General features: G+C 44.4%; 1 protein-coding gene across 3 annotated transcripts in view; it reads right to left on the bottom strand.

Moving 5' to 3' along the window:
- Positions 1-1,967: 1,967 nt before the first annotated feature.
- morc2 (MORC family CW-type zinc finger 2) overlaps positions 1,968-18,628 on the bottom strand; it is a 169,067-nt gene continuing 152,406 nt past the window's right edge. For all 3 annotated transcript variants that reach the window (XM_038821895.1, XM_038822071.1, XM_038821984.1), the window contains 6 exons: positions 16,885-16,933; positions 15,005-15,146; positions 11,856-12,050; positions 9,806-9,899; positions 5,567-5,755; positions 1,968-2,232 (listed from right to left, as the gene is read on the bottom strand). In XM_038821895.1, the coding sequence (XP_038677823.1) occupies positions 2,164-2,232; positions 5,567-5,755; positions 9,806-9,899; positions 11,856-12,050; positions 15,005-15,146; positions 16,885-16,933 (738 nt within the window). In that variant the 3' untranslated portion in view covers positions 1,968-2,163. The remainder of the gene's footprint in view (positions 2,233-5,566; positions 5,756-9,805; positions 9,900-11,855; positions 12,051-15,004; positions 15,147-16,884; positions 16,934-18,628) is intronic.

Genomic DNA, 18,628 nt, shown 5'->3' with positions numbered 1-18,628 from the left:
CTCCTTCGCCCAACGCAGCACACACTCGCCGTCGACAAAGCGTTGAAAACGGACCAGCACCACCCGAGGCGGCTCGTTTGGCCTGGGTTTCCTCAGCAGTACCCGATGGGGACCCTCCAGCTCCAAAGGCCCCTGGAACGACCTCGCACCCATTAGCGTGTTCAGCATCATGGCCACATAGGCCATCAAATCCGAACCTTCCAGCCCCTCTGGGAGGCCCAGGATCCGCAGGTTCTTCCGACGGGCCCGGTTCTGCATCTCCTCCATCCTCGCTGACCACTTCTTATGGAGTGCCTCGTGTGACTCCACCTTCACTGCCAGGCCCAGGAGTTCGTCTTCGCTCTCCGAGGCCTTTTGCCGAAGCTCTCGGATTTCCACACCCTGCGCTGTCTGGGTGGGTCGCCATGAGCTTGTCCAGGGAGGCCTTAAACGGCTCCAGAATCTCTGCCTTCAGCTCCTTAAAGGAGCGCTGAAGCAGCTCCTGCTGCTCTCGCGCCCACTGCTGCCATGCTGCTGCTGCTTCCCCGCCCGCCGCCATCTTGCTTCTTCTGCCTCGCACCTTTCTCTGCTCCAAAGCCGATTTTTTGACCGCTCCGCTCCTAGTCCAGGCCATCCACCAGCGGAGAATCTTAGAGGAAGTATTCCCACACGGGGAAAAGTCCAACCATCACCGCTACGGGCCCTTAAAAGAGCCCAAAAGACCGAAAAAAGCGGGAGCTACCAAACGTGCGGCGTAGCTCCGTATCACCGCAACCGGAAGTCGTATTTTGCTTTCTTATTATTATGCAAAGCTTTCCAATCCTGAATATTTGCGTACAAGAGTGACTCTACCTCAGGGACAACTTTTTCTCATCAGCTGTACTGGATCTCAACAACCTGGTAATGAAGCATTCAGGTAAAATGATTCCTGGTTTCTATTTGGCCAGCTAAAGGTGTGAGGTGTTTCTCCTCCCTCACTTTTTCTCTCACTAAGTGGCTTGTCATGAGTATTTTACAACCTATCTCAACTGCACAAAGATTTGAAGCCATGAACCCATATCATATAAATCTGTGTAGTGTGATGGGATATTAATCATCTTCAACCTAGTTTTGCAAAGAAAACATTTGGCTAAGGCTAATAATGTTCAAACTTTCTGGATCAAAGCAGGGAACAGTGATGCTAGAGGAGGATAGTCCCACAAAAAAAACTTACTCCAACTTACCTTGCACGTTACTGAATGAAATAGTTCAGTTGACTACCCTCAGTTTGGAGTGAGAAAGTTGTGGGTTCAAGACTTTCACTCAACACTGACATTCCAGACATGAGGGAGTAAACATTTGGAATTATACATGACAATAGTGGTCCATAGTATCCCTACAGTGCAGGAGGTGGCCATTCGGCCCATTGAGTGTGCAACGACCTTCCGACAGAGTGTACTACCCAGGCCCACTCCCCTGCCCTATCCCTGCATATTGATCATCAGCAACCCACCTAGCGCGTGCTTCTTTGGACTGTGGGAGTAAACCGGAGCACTCGGAGGAAATCCACGCAGACACGAGGAGAAAGTGCAAACTTCACAGTCACCTAAAGCTGGAATCGAACCCGAGTCCTTGCCCCTGTGAGAAAGCAGTGCTAACTACTGTGCTGCCCACATCAACTGGCAACATCAGCTCCATTCACCCTGGTTGTAAAGTACATTTGTCATGAGGGTAATGTCAAGCTTAGATGTAATGCACAAAGCAGCTGAATCGGCTAATACCACCATCAATAAAACATGAAGAATGTGTTGGGGTACTAGAGGCATGGCAATATCCATGGAACTATGTCCTGACATATCAGCAATTTTAGCAGAGGAAACAAGAGAAGGGAAGTGTACAAGGAATACATAGAAATTTCAACACGGACAATTGTAGACTGGTGTTGTAACCTGGAAAGTTTATGGGAAAATAAACAGTGGCAAGATATGCATGAGACTGAGACTGGCAAAAATGGTACAGTTGTATTTTTAATAAATATAATACAAAATTCCAAGCCCATTGAACAAGGTGTAAAACTTTAAAGCTAAAACCTCAAAATGAAGTAACTTTTTTCTAAAACACTGCTAACATTTTTTTAGTCCACTTTGCAGTGTGCCAGATAGAGTTTCTATCTACCACTTGGTGGCAGGCATGGATGCATCCACTTCAGTCCACTTTTGTGATTAGTTCCTCAATGTACGCATCAAGCTCATCATCTGTGTTAATTTCAATATCCTGTTAAAGCAAACATAATGATCAATAAAAACCAATATCCAGTCCTTTACTACACCGTTTCACAGAATGATGAAATGCAAGGACAGTGTAAGCAAATATACATTTCTGAAATGGCTTTCTCCTCTCCTGTAGTAGCCGACTCCAGCACAAGTACACTTTCACTTGTTCTGCAGTATTCAAGTATCTTACTCAAGTGTACATTCTTCATGTGTGACTAGACAGCAGGGACAGGAAGCTTTTAACAGAGCCCAGTGCTGTTTGTGCACTGCCCATTACAGGGTGCTGGATGGTATTCATAGATGGGAACAATAGCTGACTTTCTCCTCTCATTGTGGTCAATTGTGGATCCTCAGCTGAGATCATGGACTGGGAAAGACAACCTTCAACATGGCTCAGTTGAAATAAGTTTTCATTAGATAAGCTGAAGTGAACAAACTCCAAAACATTAACAACACTAAACTAGGGCAGTCCAGAGTAAATTCCAAATGAACTCTCAGCAGCTCATTTCACCAATCTCAACCGTCTGCACTGAGATGTGTTAGTTGGGTTCCAACTTCTTTTCCGGGCAAACTGTTTAATGATTGCTAACATTTGCCTTGAAAAGGCCGTTTTAAAATGCATGTTTCCATAAAATTCTCAAGGACTGTACACAACACTGAGCATTTGCCTCCTGTCCAGTCACAGATACAGGTTTTCATTCCACAACAGGCCTTCTGACCCGAGTTGTGGCTAGAGGATTTCTCCAGCCTAACACCACTTCAAATTATGGAAGGGAGACAGGACAGAAGATCTTTCGGTCAGTTGTGTTCATGTCAGCTTCTGCAAGAGCAACTCAATTGGCTCCACTCACCCATCTATTAACAGTAAACCTGCAGCTTTGTTCTCTTCACATTGAAAGCCAAATGAGGGAAGAATCTATCAGATTTGAACATTTACTGGAAAACCTGATTATTGAAATTGGAGGCATAACATTTTTGATGCATTTAGTACTGAAATGTGTTTGTGTAAGATTAACGATCGTCTTGTATTGCAATAATTTTGCACCATTCCATTTTTGGTGTGTTAAGTATCTCAGCTTTCAGCTGTGTTTTCTTAGAGAGCTCAGGTATGGGTACAATAGGCAAAATGATTTCCTTCTGGGTGTAATTTATCCATTTTGGGACTACGTTCCGCGGTGAGGGCGGGAACGTGGAATGTTTCCCACTGTGGAGGATGGCAGGAAAACGCGCCAATTCTTCCGGCCCTGACCTGATTAATTATCCACCCAGGTGCTTTACACCATGTTCAGTGGCAGGGCAGGCCTGGGTGGTGGGTAGTCTGTCATCCTATCCAGGCGCCAAGGTGCCCAACATGATTGAAGAAGGCGGACCTTCTGAAAATGATAACGGATTTGCAGAAACATTTTCAGGCTGTAAGATGGACCCCTCTCCTGGACACCTAATCTGGAAGGTCCACCTGTAGATGCAGCCCCACCCACGTTTGTGGTGGTGCAGTAATGCGGGCAGCCTCCATCCTGAACTCCAGAGGCAGCTCCAGGCATTATTCAGGTGAGTTCCAACATCAACTGGTCACATTTTCCTGCAATGTTGCACGCTGGCATATTTTCCAGCCAGCATTGCGGAGAATCTGACATGGTGGGGAGTGGGGCCCTTCAACTGCATCCCATTAACAGGAGGTTCATGCTGGCCCATGGTAGCTTTTCCAAGCTACCATGGCAAGCACTAGCGGAAGACCCAGCGTGAAATCAATTTCCGTATCTCCCCCAACACCCACCATCGAACTGTCCAGCGGGCAGCTTGGGAGAAATCTGCCCGTGATTTCTGTGATGAACAAATGTGCCAAGTAGCGTTATGCAAGGGAATGGCCTCATCCTCTTCTTCATACTGCCCCTTAATGATACCATCTGAAGATACAGAGTCAGCTTCCACTTGCACACTAATGACAAACTCTTAACTTGCAGTCCATCTGCTGCTGAAACCCGAACGTGCTTTTGTCACCTGCGGACTTGACAATTTCACTGTTCTCCTGGCTACCCTTCTGATCTTCAGAACCAGCACCCAAAACTCTGTTGCCTGCATCTTAAGTCATATCAACTCCCACTTTCCCTACATTTTCTCTCAATTCCCCACTCCCATGCCTCACATTTACAATTCTCACACTGGCAACCCTCTTTCCTAACCCTAACGTCTTTAAAAAAATTAATTTATAGTGTCACTGGCTGGGTCAGCATTTATTGCCTTTCCCGAGTTGCCCTTCAGAAGGCGGTGAGCTGTCTTCTTGAACTGCTGCAGTTCCGGAGGCACAGGTACACCCACTGTGCTGTTAGGGAGGGAATTCCTGGACTTTGACCCAACGAGAGTGAAGGAACGACAATATACCTCCCAGTCAGGAAAGTGCCTTAGAGGGGAACCTCCAGGAGCTGGTGTTCCCAGGTTTCTGCTGCTCTTGTCCTTCTAGATGGTAGTAGCTGTGGGTTTGGAAGGTGCTGCCTAAGGAACGTTGATGAGTTACTGGAGCGCATCTTGTAGATGGTACACATGGCTGGCACTGTTCGTTGGCGATGGAGAGATTGAATGTTTGTGGAAGGGGTAGCAATTAAGCGGACTGCTTTGTCCTGGACGGTGAGAGTTTCTTGAGTGTTGTTGGAGCTGCACTCATCAAGAGTATTCCACCACACTCCGGACTTGTGTCTTGTAAATGTTTAACAGGCTTTGGGGATTCCTAGCCTCTGTCCTGCTCTGGTAGCCACAGCATTTATGTGGCCAGTCCAGTTCAGTTGGGGATTGCTTCCCTGGGGTGCGAGAGCGGGAGGGAGTCAGTGGTTGTGTGTGTGGGTGGGTGAACGTAGAAGGTGTGTGGAAGGGAGGGAGATGGTGGGAGAGGGAGGCAGAGGGAAGGGAATGTGTTTTTTTGGCTCACACCGAGTCTCGGGGTTCTCATTCACCCTCACAGAATAAGAGGCACTCTCACCCACAGCAGGCGAGAGAGTGACTCCCAGAGCACTTGGAGTGAGCCGGACATGCAGACTCTCACCCTTTCACCAACCCGTCATTATTTCTGACTTTTAAAAATTATCAATTATTCTAACTCTTGTTTGCTCAGCAATTTATTTCATTTTCATATGTCAGCTTCTCATTAAAAATTGAGTTGAATGGTGTGTCAAACCTTATCTTTCCGGAATTTGCTTTGTGATTCATGCACTAGAACACCCAGATCCCTCTGCACCTTAGAGCTCTGCAATCTCTCGTCATTCAGATAAGAATTATTTTTTTCTTGCTATATAAACGCAATATCCATAATCTCGAACATCTACTCATTCAACAAGCAGTGTTACCTCTTGAACTTTCCTCAACAGCTCCACTATGTTATTCCGCAGTTTACAGAGTTTTTCCTGCGCATCTGTTAGCTCTGCATCATTCTGTTGCAACTTTTTTTCAGTTGCTCGGACACGCTCTTCAGCCCGGGTCTGGTAGGCAGTGCAGAGGTTCTTCAAACCCTCCTCATACTGTTCAAAATAATCTTTCTGTTTTTGTGTGAGAAGAAAATATATCATTTCAGAGTAGCAATTAAAAGAAAGCGTCTTCAATGGATCTGTAATTTTATCCATCAAAACCTTTACCTCTTCGGTGCAAATACTTTCCCCGCCAAGTAAAGAGCGTTTGGGTTCAAATCCCACTCTGGAGATTTGAGCACAAACGTAAGCTGACACTCAATGCAGCACCGAATGCTGCAATGTCAAAAGCACACTGGTTTGGATCAACAATTTGTCACATGGAAAGTGGTGATTGCATACTATTGTCTGCCATTCCATTTTGCATTAACTTGTGCTGCTAATGTTCCTCCCCATGGATCGTCTGCAACTCTAGACATGTATATTAGAAAGGATCTGGGTCAGAGCAGCAATACCAGCCATGCGCCACAAAACGCTGGGATGCATTGGCAATTCTCTATGTTTTCAGTCACAATTTTACCATGATGGAGAGATATCAATTCAAGACATCAGACTTTCCCAAAAGGTGAGGGAGGGCTTCAGTGTGGATAGTCAGCCAATCAACAAAAAAAAAATGTACATCAAAGCATCCTCTGCTTCTAATAAAGTGTTTCATAACAAATTAATTACTCTTGAAGTGCAGCCATTATAATGTCCACAAATATGACAGGATCTCATAAGCACAAAATAAATTCTTCTCTGATGAACTTTACTTTTCCTCAAAATGTGCAACAGGATCTTTTCCATCCACCCGAACAGTCTTGGCTTACCATCTCAACCAAAAGACTATGAAACATATTGTCCGATCTTTTCTTACCCAAGAGGTAATTTAGCGTGGCCAATCCACCTATCCTGCACATCTTTGGGTTGTGGGGGTGAGATCCACGGAGAGAATGTGCAAACTCCACATGGACAGTGACCCAGGGCCGGATTGAACCCGGGTCCTCGGCGCTGTGAGGTAGCAATGCCAACCACTGTGCCACCGTTCTGCCCCATATTGTCCAATCTTGAGACAGAGTATGCTGGCAGCGGCAGGAAGGTGGAATATTTCCTGCTGTGGAAGCAGATGGAAAAACATGCCAAACCTTCTAGCCTTGACCTCATTAATTATGCAGCTTGGTATTTTACGCCGTATTCAGTGATGGAGCAGGCCTGGATGATGCGTGGTCTGCCGTGTTTGGGTGCCATATTGAAAAGGCGCCCAACATCACTGACCCACCAATAAAGGAAAAAGATGGACCACCTGAACAAGATGTCAGATCTTCAGGCGCACACCGAGACTGGAAGATGGATCTTCAGGAACATTGAGGTAGGAAAATGGATCCCTCCAGGCACCGAATCTGGAAGATCCACCTGCAGATGCAACGTGGGCCTATTCTCTGGTGGTAGCCCCAGGCATTGTTCAAGTGAGTCCAGACATCTGCACACCATATTGCTCCAAATGTGTTGCACGCCGATACTACAGAGAATCTGTTGTTCGGGTCGGGCCTTCAACTGCGTCCCATTAACGGGATGCAAGTGAGGTCGAGGCTGTACCCAATTCATTTTTTTACAATTAAGGGCAATTTAGCTTGGCCAATCCACCTACCCTGCACATCTTTTGGGTAGTGGGGGCGAAACCCACGCAAACACGGAGAGAATGTGCAAACTCAACATGGACAGTGACCCAGAGCCGGGATCGAACCTGGGACCTCAGTGCCGTGAGACAGAAGTGCTAACCACTGCGCCACCGTGCTGCCCTTTTGCGGTTTTTCTGATCCACCATGGTAGGCACTAACGGAAAATCCGGCTTTAAATTCAGGGCAGCGCGAAACTGATCTCTGGGCCTCCTGCCAGCCATCGAACCGGCTGGCAGGGTTGGGTGAATTCCGTCTAATATCTCAGTACTGCACTGAAGTACGAGTCTTGCTTATGTGCTCACATACTGAAGTGGGCAAGTACCCACATACAAAAATTATACCAAATTAGCCAAGTTAATTCTTGTGCAAATCCTACTTGATTTATACTGCAACACTTGCTGAACAGGTAGCAAGTCTTTAGCATCTCCTAAAACCACCACATGCTAATTTCTACTTCAGATGGTTCCCCCCAGAGGATTTAAATATCTTGTAGTTTCCATTTCCACTTCCTTTAGAGGCAGCTATATGGGGCCAACTTCCCCCAATTGATTGTAGCTATTAGATGGGATCTTGTTTGGTGGTCTGCGCACCCCATTTCATGGCTTGGGAGGATCGCCCTAATTAAAATGAACATATTGCCCAGATTGTTATATTCTTTACAAATGCTGCCTATTCTGCTGTTGGCTAGTCATTAAAGAAATTAATGGAATGAACAGTACATTTATTTGGAACAAAAAGAAACCTCGTCTGAAGTCTGCTGAGCTCCAGTTACCAGATGCTGGGTCTTCAGAGCTTTGAGGTTGGTCCCCCAACTAGAAGGGAGATCTAAACTCACTTCCACTCTCTCTCATTTCCAGGGCAGTCCAGACTTCTCACCTGCTCTTATCGCCCATGGATTTGATACCTGAAGAGATAGAGGCATTTGTAGGCTGGGAGACATGTTCAGAGATGCCTCCTCATCATCCTTTGAGCAGCTATGTCAGAAATTTGGCATCCTAAGGCAATCCATTAAAAAAAAATATTTACAGCTTACAGGCTTTATCCTTAAAAGGACTTCCCTGCATCTTGACTCCTCAATTTCCACAGTGGAATGAATCCTGATTTCTGTGGAACCTAAACAATTGATTAGTAAGTTCAATGATGTTTTGAACTCCACGGTCTGCATCACCACACAACGTCCTGCAGGCACTGGAAAAACTTAGCTATCAAGATTGATGAGGAAACATGGGATAATGTCGGTAGAATTTCTGTTTACATGAAGGAGACCCAGTTCAAGATAGTAAACCGTACTCGTATTACGGGTAGTTTTAGACACAGGTCAGATCCTGCCTCATCCCCGGTGTGCCTAAAGTGCCAGGTAGTTGAGGACGATAATATACATCGTCTATGGGCCTGTGTCAAGATTCAATCCTATTGGTCATGTGCGGTCAGGACTGGAGAGAATTTGAGAGAGCGTTAGAGTCTAATCTGTATTTATAATTCTGTGCCTCTTGGATGGGAGAATCACAGATTCTAACGAGAAAAGGCTATAAAATATTCTGACCGTTGCTGTAAAAATATCCTATGCTCCTGGATTAGTGACAAATACCCTTCTATCCAAAACTGGCATAGGATGATCATGGAATATATCCCTGTGGAATTTTGTACATCTGTTCATCGCTCTAAATCCGATGCATTTCATAAAGTATGAACCCCCCACAGTGGGGCAGTCGGTTAGCCCTGCTGCCTCACGGCGCCGAGGTCCCAGGTTCGATCCTGGCTCTGGGTCACTGTCCATGTGGAGTTTGCACATTCTCCCTGTGTTTGTGTTGGTTTTGTCCCCATAACCCAAAGATGTGCAGGGTAGGTGAATTTGACCACGCTAAATTGTCCCTTAATTGGAAAAAATTAATTGGGTATTCTAAATTTTTTTAAAAAAAATCCTTATGTTCCACTTTGGCTGACTTGCCTTTGCAAAACTTACCCTGAGCGAATTCATTTTATTTTAGTTCAACTCAATTTAATCCATTTCAAGTTGTTAGCCTGAATTCTAAATTCAATAATTTGGAGTGTGTTTCCTTCTGCACTATTAGGATTTTGCCCTCTTTTCCCCACTCACAGTGACATCTTGTTGTTGGATTAATCCAGCATTTAAGCTAGAGGCTCTGGTTCTTCAACTGACCTGTTCCGAATCTATTCTATACAGTGTTGCTTGTGTTTAGGCTTGCAATAACTCTTGTTCTGTCTGTACCCATTTTGCTTCAATTCATCTGTTATTTGTTGTGTTAATTATTTTTAAAAATAGGAAAAAAACCTAATAAAAAATATATTTAACAAACTACCCTCTACCCCAACCGATGCAGTTTCTGAAAAATCACAGAACGTATACAATACAGAAACTGGGGTGGGAGTAAGAAAGTGTGTGGATGGGGAGGGGAGCACAGACATGTTAATAAATGTTTCACACCTTTGTGCTAAAACTTACCAGCGGAAATGAAGCCAGCTCTTCCGGTGTCATTGAACTCAACTCCTCCTTTGTTATCCTGTAATTTGGTGGCAGAAAATATCGCAAAGCGTTTCTAAGTAGAAGGAAAAAAATAATTTTAATTAAACTATATTCATCCTTCCGTGTGGAGTTTGCACATTCTCCCCATGTTTGCGTGGGTTTTGCCCTCCACAACCCAAAGATGTGCAGGCTAGGTGGATTGGCCATGCTAAATTGCTCCTTAATTGGAAAAAATTAATTGGGTACTCTAAATTTATATAAGAAAAAAAAGAAAACTATATTCATCCTTAAAATACCATACATAAACTTGAGAACAGATTGGCGCAATACCTCATCTCAAGCATAACCACATGGCTATGTGTCTGGTGCCGATCCATGAACTGAAAGCAAGCAGCCACACAAATACTGAAGTTTGAAGTAATAGTGGGAGCTTCCCCCGGCATTCAATTGATCAATTTACTGTGTAATGTAGTCATGATCCGTAAGATCTAGGTTCAATTCCTGCAAAGATGTGAAGAGCGTTCAAATTTCAACTGCCACAGAAGTGAGGGATATTATCCTCAACTCCAGTATACGAAGACAAATGGGCAGGAGTTTCAACTCCTGATTAATACCCTGTGACCCCTGCTGGAAAATGCAGAGAAGGACAAATTGTGACTGGCCTCAGATCTAATATCTGATATCTAATATTGGACATCAAGAATTACCATTTGGGCAAGGGCCACCAAATGCGATGTATCCCAGAATAAGCCTTAAAAGGAGCGAAATATGGAGAAATGTTCCTCATTTGTTTCTGAAGGAGAAAGTGGACAATCAGTACACATCAGTTTTAATCAGAACAATGCCACAATCATGTTCCTTAGGGTTTAGACATTTACCGTGACCTTCAAATGGAAGGTAGACATGGTGAGGTGAGAGTGACTACCCTTAATATCAAGGCAGCATTTAACTGGGTATATATCAAGTAGTCCCAGCAAAACTGGAGTCAATGGGAATCAGGGCGGTAAACTCTGGTTGGAGTCATACCCCTGGGGCTGGTTTAGCTCACTGGGCTAAATCGCTGGCTTTTAAAGCAGACCAAGCAGGCCAGCAGTACGGTTCAATTCCCGTACCAGCGTCCCTGGACAGGCGCCGGAATGTGGCGACTAGGGGTTTTTCACAGTAACTTCATTGAAGCCTACTCGTGACAATAAGTGATGTTCATTTTAATTTTTCACCTAGCGCAAAGGAAGTTGATTGTGGTTGTTGGAAGTCAATCACCTCAGTTCCAGGACATCACTACAGGAGTTCCTCAAGGTTGGGCTCTAGGCCCAATAATCTTCAGTTGTCTCATCAACTATCTTCTTTCCATCATAAAGGTCAGAAGTGGGGATGTTTGCCGATGATTGCACAATAGGGCGACACGGTAGCACAGTGGTTAGCACCACTGCTTTACAGTGCCAGGGCCACAGGTTCGATTCCCAGCACGGGTCACTGTGTGTGCGGAGTCTGCATGTTCTCCCTAATCCTGTGTGGGTAACAGCTCTGACTTTCATCTACAAGGCAAGACGCCAGTGTGATCAATAAGGTGGACTCCATTCAGGACAAAGCAGCTCACTTGATTGGTACCCATTTCCTAAACATTCAACTCTTCCACCTCTGATGCACAGCGGAAGAAGCGTGAACCACCTACAAGACGCACTGCAGAGACACTGCAAGGTTCCTTAGGCTGCACCTTCTAAACCCATGACTACTACCATCATGAAGGACAAGAGCAGCAGATACCTGGAAATACCACCACAGGAGTTTCCCCTCCAAGCCACTCACCATCCTGACTTGGAAATATATTCTTCACTGTCGCTGGGGCAACATCCTGGAAATCCTTTCCCAACAGCGCAGTGGGTGTACCTGTACCACATTGACTGCAGCAGTTTAAGAAGTCAGCTCACCACCACCTTCTTAAGGACAATTAGGAATGGATACTAAATGCAGGCCTCGCCAGCAATGCCTTCATCCCGTAGAAAAAAGTAATGAGCCATCATTCTCTCACCTGAAGCTGACCACTAGTGCTTCGACAGTCTCTTTGCTAGTTGTCGGTTGTGTAGTGTCTGGCTCCATCCTGGTGCTGTCTGAAGTTGATCCCGTTTCCACAGAGATGTCCTCCTCCACGCCCAGTGTGTCAGGTGTTGGGTATTCCGGAGATGGTGGTTTCATCAGCCTCACATCCATACTTGCCTTCTCAACCCTGCAGGAATAAAACACATCAAAATGAGACAATTAAAACACCAAAAATGATAACCGATACAGTTACCATATGCCCGTTGGCTGCTTTTACAGCGATTAACCGGTTTTGCAAACTACTTATGGTCATTTGCAACATTTTAGAAATTGAGATTTGTGTAAACACGAACACATTAGAAGGCATAAATCAATCAGGGGCGAATCGGTGCCATGCTGACAGATGGACTTGGGAAGGACTGGCCAACAGGCTGGCCGGATGGATCAAGACACGCATCAGAGATGGACATCCAAAGGCAGTCCGACTGACATCCAAAGAAACACAGCAATCGAGTGGAAGACGAAAAGTGAAACAGACTGAAGGAAGAAAACTGATTGGAGAACCAAAGAATCAAACAGATTGAGAGCTGGCTATGTTTTAATCATGATTCTGCTGACTCCAAATTGTTTTTGGAAATGATTTTATGAGTGGGTCGCATAAAATTAAATCAATTTCCAAAATATAAAAAAAAAGGTTAATGGCATGTTATCCTTCATCTGGTCATATAGACCTAGCTAGTTTGCACCTGGAGTATGGGTATTGCACATCAGGAAGGATATATTGGCATTAGAGATAGTGCCGCACAGATTCACAAGAAAGATACCTGGACGAAAAAGATTAATTTATAAGAACAGGTTAAATAGACTGGTGTTGAATTTGCTCAAATATAGAAGATATTTCCACAGTGGTCTGACCAAGGTGTTTAAGATGATTAAAGGATACAATAAGGAATGGAGAAATCGTTTTGTCTGATGGAGGAATTCCAGCACAAAGAACAACATGATTTTAAAACATGAGCCAACCTGTTTAAAACATCCCGCACAGAAAGGCAGTGGAAATCTAGAACTCCTCTTATTAAAAGGTTGCTGCGGCTAGGTCAATTAAAAATTTAAAAACTAAGATTTCTGTTGGGTCTGGGTATTAAAGAATAGAGACACAAGTCAAGTGAATGGATTCATGTTACAGATGAGACATGGTTTCACTGTACAGAAGTAGAGGCTCGAGGCTGACTGGCCTACTCTTTTCATTGCATTTATTACCACTGTACCGCTACTTGATCTGCTGCTGAAAATACTTGGAAATCTAAGCCAAATGCATTCCATGCAATCCCAAAATCTTGACCATGCTGACATAAATCTAAGCTGTCTAGGTCAAAGTAAATGGGGTTCCACCTCATAATAAGTGTGCGTATATTCCTTACTAGACAAATGAAAAGGTGACATTTCTTCGTTTCTTTGAATACTCAAGAAGGGGAAAGAGTTCTACATGTGTCAGATATTGTATTGCTCCGAATAAAAAACTGGATCTTCAAAACATTGCGACGAGTGTGAGAGCCTACAGCACAATATCGCTTTATACAGTTAGCAAATTCAGAATGAAGTTGGTTCAGGCACGTAGTTTCAGCACATTGTTTGGCAACGTTGAAGGATGCTTTTCTTTGCTTCAAAGATCTTCTTCACTTGATCTAGCACTAAAGGCCAACACTGGGTACCAAAAGCAAAATACTGATCCAATCGCAACAGTTTGCATTAGAAATACAAACGTTCGGGCAGCACGGTGGCCTAGTGGTTAGCACAACCGCCTCACGGCGCTGAGGTCCCAGGTTCGATCCCGACTCTGGGTCACTGTCCGTGTGGAGTTTGCACGTTCTCCCCGTGTCTGCGTGGGTTTCGCCCCCAAAACCCAAAAATGTGCAGAGTAGGTGGATTGGCCACGCTAAATTGCCCCTTAATTGGAAAAAATAATTGGCTAATCTAAATTAAAAAAAAAGAAATACAAACGTTCAAAAGAATAGAGCAATATGAACGTACGAATTAGCAGCAGTAGGGCATTCGATAAGGCAAATTACTGCGGATGCTGGAATCTGAAACGAAAGAGAAAATGCTGGAAAATCTCAGCAGGTCTGGCAGCATCAGTAGGGAAAGAGAAAAGCTTTGACAAAGAGTCATCGGACTCGAATCGTTAGCTCTTTTCTCTCCCTACAGATGCTGCCAGACCTGCTGAGATTTTCCAGCATTTTCTCTTTCGTTAGTAGGGCATTTGAGCCTGCTCTGCCATTTAATCAGATCATGACTGATCTGTTTGTCGCTTCAACTCTATTTTCCCCGTCTGCTCCTAAAACCATTGAGTGGCTCATCAATCAAGAAATCTGTTTTACTCGGCCATAAAATTAATCAAGGACTCTCCCCCCACTGCTCTCTGGAGAAAATAATTCTATAAGCTCATTATTCTTTGATACACTTTGAGACTCCATTACTAGAGAGCACACAGATCCTAGTTCTAGTGAGAAGCTACTGTGATGGAAGGATAGATTTGTTTGAATGCATATTTTCAGGTTCCAAGTATTGAACATTGTTCAAAACATTGCATTACTTTGGAAAATGACATATGACAAAACAAACATTGAATAGTTTGGATGTCTGCAGATCAGATCTTTTATAAACTGAGCAACTTAGGTGCCAAGTCAAGACTTTCCATCAGACACCACCAAGGTTTATAGAGAGGAGAGAAGACAGAGTTGATCAGAAAGTGGTGGCAACAACACAGTGAACGAGTTTTAAAATACACTTTTCTGCATAAGGAAAGCAAAACTGAGAGAAGGTGAGGAGTCCGCTGCTATGAAGTCCTGGGTCAAAGCCAGTTGACGTAGAAGACAGTATGATTCCAAAATAATCAGATGAGGTAGAACAGCTCTGGAAATAGGACAAGTGATTTGCTACTCAAAACGGCATTTTCATTGTTTGCAGAGCTTCCAAAACAACACTGGTTCTTGGACAGATGACATACTGCAACAAATTGGTCCTATTTATAACTGAGGTTTATTCCAGGTTACTGAGGGACTGCCACATTGAAACAGCATATGTGCGTCTGGTGCTGTGCAGCAGGGAGAGAGAAGGAAAGAAACAAAATAATATTCTCACCATCTGTCTCTTGGAGTGGTTGCAGTTGGAACATAATCAAACTTGACCTTCCACCGAACAGACTGTTTATTTGCCGCAACATCAGTAACTCGCCCGGTGTACCACTCCTTATTCACCTTTACTTCTACAAGAAGCCCTCGGTCTGCACAGGAACAACAAAAAGTTTCAACAACAAATATGTGGGGAAGGTGCCAGAGGACTGGAGAACAGCTAATGTAATAATAATTGCTAATTGTCACAAGTAGGCTTCAATGAAGTTACTGTGAAAAGCCCCTAGTCGCCACATTCGGTGCCCGTTCGGGGAGGCTGATACGGGAATTGAACCCGCTGCTGGCATTGTTCTGCATTACAAGCCAGCTGTTCAGTCCACTGTGCTAAACCAGCTCCATATGTGGTCCCACTATTTAAGAAAGGCTGTCGAGACAACCCAGGGAACTACAGACCAGTGAGTCTCATGTCAGTGGTTGGGAAACTACTAGAGATGATTCTGAAGGAGAGAATCTATCTCCACTTGGAGAGGCAAACTTTGATCACGGATAGTCAGCATGTCTTTGTCATGTAGTTTACATGGATTTCAGCAAAGCCTTTGACAAGGTCCCACATGGGAGACTTATTAAGAAGGCAAATGCACATGGGATACAGGGTAATTTGAGACATAGGGTGATGCTAGACGACTGATTTAGTGTCTGGAAGCCAGTGGCGTACCACAGCAATCTGTGCTGGGCCCCCCATTGTTTGTCATTTATATGAATGACATAGATGACTATGTGGGGGGTCAGATCAGTAAGTCTGCTGCTGCTGACACAAAGATTAGCCGGGTGGTTAACTGTGAGGTTGAGTGTCTTGGTTTACAGGAAGATATAGACGGGATGGTCAAACGGGCGGATAAGTGGCAGATGGAATTTAACCCTGAAAAGTGTGAGGTGATAGACTTTGGAAGGAGTGATTTAACAAGAAAGTATATTATGAAAGATCTGACACTGGGAAGTTCCGAAGAACAAAGGGACCGTGGCGTATTTGTCCATAGATCTCTGAAAGAAGGGCAAGTTATAGGGTAATGAAAAAAACATATGGGACAAACGGAGCACAGATTACAAAAGCATGAAGGTCATGATGGAGCTGTATAGAACTTTGGTGAGGCCAGAGCTGGAGTACTGTGTGCAATTCTGGTCGCCACATTATAGGAAGGATGTAATTGCACTGGAGGGGGTAGATTCACCAGAAGGTTGCCTGGGATGGAACATTTAAGTTATAAAGAGAGGTTGGATAGGCTTGGGTTGTTTTCGCTGGAGCAGAGAAGACTGAGGGGTGACCTGGTTGAGGTGTGCAAGATTATGAGGGGGATGGACAGGGTGGATAGGGAGCGGCTGTTCCCCTTAGTAGAAGGGCTAGTTACGAGGGGACACAAGTTCAAAGTGAGTGGTGGGAGGTTTAGAGGAGAAACCTTTTACTCAGAGAGTGGTGATGGTCTGGAATGGACTGCCTGGAAGGGTGGTAGAGGCGGGATGTCTCACATCCTTTAAAAAGTACCTGGATGAGTACTTGGCACATCATAACATGCAAGACTATGGGCCAAGTGGCATTAGGTAGGCAGATCAGGGCCTTTCAGGCGTCGGTGCAGACATGATGGGCCGAAGGGCCTCTTCTGCACTGTAGTATTCTGTGATACCCATTACATTGAGGGAAAGAGTTTTTAAAAGCACACAGTACTCCTTACAAAATCTTCCAAACCTATCCCATGGCATGGCCACAAGGTTAACTTGTTTCCCACAGAACATTAACACACACGCCAGAAGGATGACCAACACATTCCACCAGTTCAATATTCTTCAACAAACAAGCAATGCACTCGATCAGAAAATAGAATCACATATTCTCACCTTTTGAAGTGTTGATCTCCTCCTCAACCTCTCCTCCACTATCTGAAATCTTGTAACAAAATACACAGTTAGACACTTCTCATGGGCAAGTACAAATCCTAGCTCGATAGTTCACAGAAGTAAAAGTTGCTTCCATCTACAACAAAACAGCAGGCACAAATACACTACTATATTAATTTAGATCCTACAAGAAGAAAGGAATAACATGCAAGATTAAAGGGACACTGTTTTAACTAAGTGTTGAAAGACAATTCCTGCCACCTTACTATAGTCCAAAAATAACAGTAAAATACCTTTTCCTGATTGTTTTATAGGCTTCAGTGACATTTTATGTGAAGCAAGTGGACTGTTCTCACAAAACCGGCCTATTTCTTCCCTTTCTTCTCATATAGTTACGAACTGTCACCATTACCAGGGTACTCTTTTAAACTACTCAACAGAAGGAAAATAGTTCAAAACACTGTAATGCTGCACACTGTCGTGGTGGCTGTGGGGATGGAGTGGGGAAAATTGTGCCCTGTATCACGAAATGATCCAACATGTTGGATCTCCAACTTTAAGCACTGTGTTGTTAATTTAAAAGGTGTTGATGTCTCGACTAGTCAGTATAGGGGGCTCTAGGCTCCATATAAGCTAGGAATGTGTCAGGTTTCAAAACTAGCCTATGCTGAGTTAGTAGTTCTTTAGCTAGCCTATGATCGGAGTGCTGAAATTGAAGCTCAAAAGTACTTTCAGTGAGGAGATATTGGCTGTGTCTCTGCTGCATTTAATTAAGCTGGAAATGTTTGTTGATACTGGATGAGGAGTCTTGGACTCAGCTGCAAAAACATTCCCATTTTAGGTTCACCTAAGTACTTATTATTTAGGCAAGATACTGGATGGTGAACAGCATCATGATAACATTCTCAGCAGCTCAGGAAGCCAAGTGAAAAACGGCAACAAAAAAAGTGATCTGTCTGGGAACAGTGCAATGAAGCATTCTGGGAAGAGTGTCCTGCAGTCAGCATTGCAGTGAAGTACAGGGTCAGGATCCGACCCGGGTGAGACCAGGCAGCATGAGGCCTAGAAAAGTCCCAGGAAAAGCAGCAAGAGCGCACCGAGGGAGGAGCAAGAGCACCAGGGCCCTGACCTGGGCAAGGCTAGGCAGCACGGGGTCCAGTTTAAAGGTTGTCTAGAAGGATCGTTTAGATTCATTTATTTGGAGAAAGAGGCAAGACTTCAGTAAAGAGCACAGAGAGGGGAGGCTGGAGTAAAGAGTGGAGAGAGGACCAAGACTTCAGTAAACAGTGCGGGGAGAGGGGGCAGGAATTCAATAAACAGCGCGGAGAGAGGTAGGTGAGTTCAATAAAATGTGTCGAGAAGAGAGAGTTCAATAAAAAGTAGAGAGAGAGAGAGAAGCCTAGAAGTGGGCAGCACCTAGGTGAGTGGAAGAGGAGACTACTGCACCAGACAGTCAGCAATACCTAGAGTTTGAGTAGAGGCTACAATGCAGAGAGCTGGTTGCTAAGTAGTGCAAAAGTTGTTTTTCTCCAATTTAAAGCTACATTAAAGAAAATAAAGAGTTCTACTTTAAAAAAAATAAAATTATTTTACTTGGAATAAATTTAACGTAAGCGTGTTTTAACTTAAAGTATGACTGGGAGGGCAGCACGGTGGCGCAGTGGGTTAGCCCTGCTGCCTCATGGCGCCGAGGTCCCAGGTTCGATCCCGGCTCTGGGTCACTGTCCGTGTGGAGTTTGCACAT

This window comes from Scyliorhinus canicula, chromosome 1 (assembly GCF_902713615.1).
Source record: "Scyliorhinus canicula chromosome 1, sScyCan1.1, whole genome shotgun sequence".
Lineage (NCBI taxonomy): Eukaryota > Metazoa > Chordata > Chondrichthyes > Carcharhiniformes > Scyliorhinidae > Scyliorhinus > Scyliorhinus canicula.
Note: the sequence above shows the minus strand (reverse complement) of the source record. Positions and strands in the feature narration are given on the sequence as shown.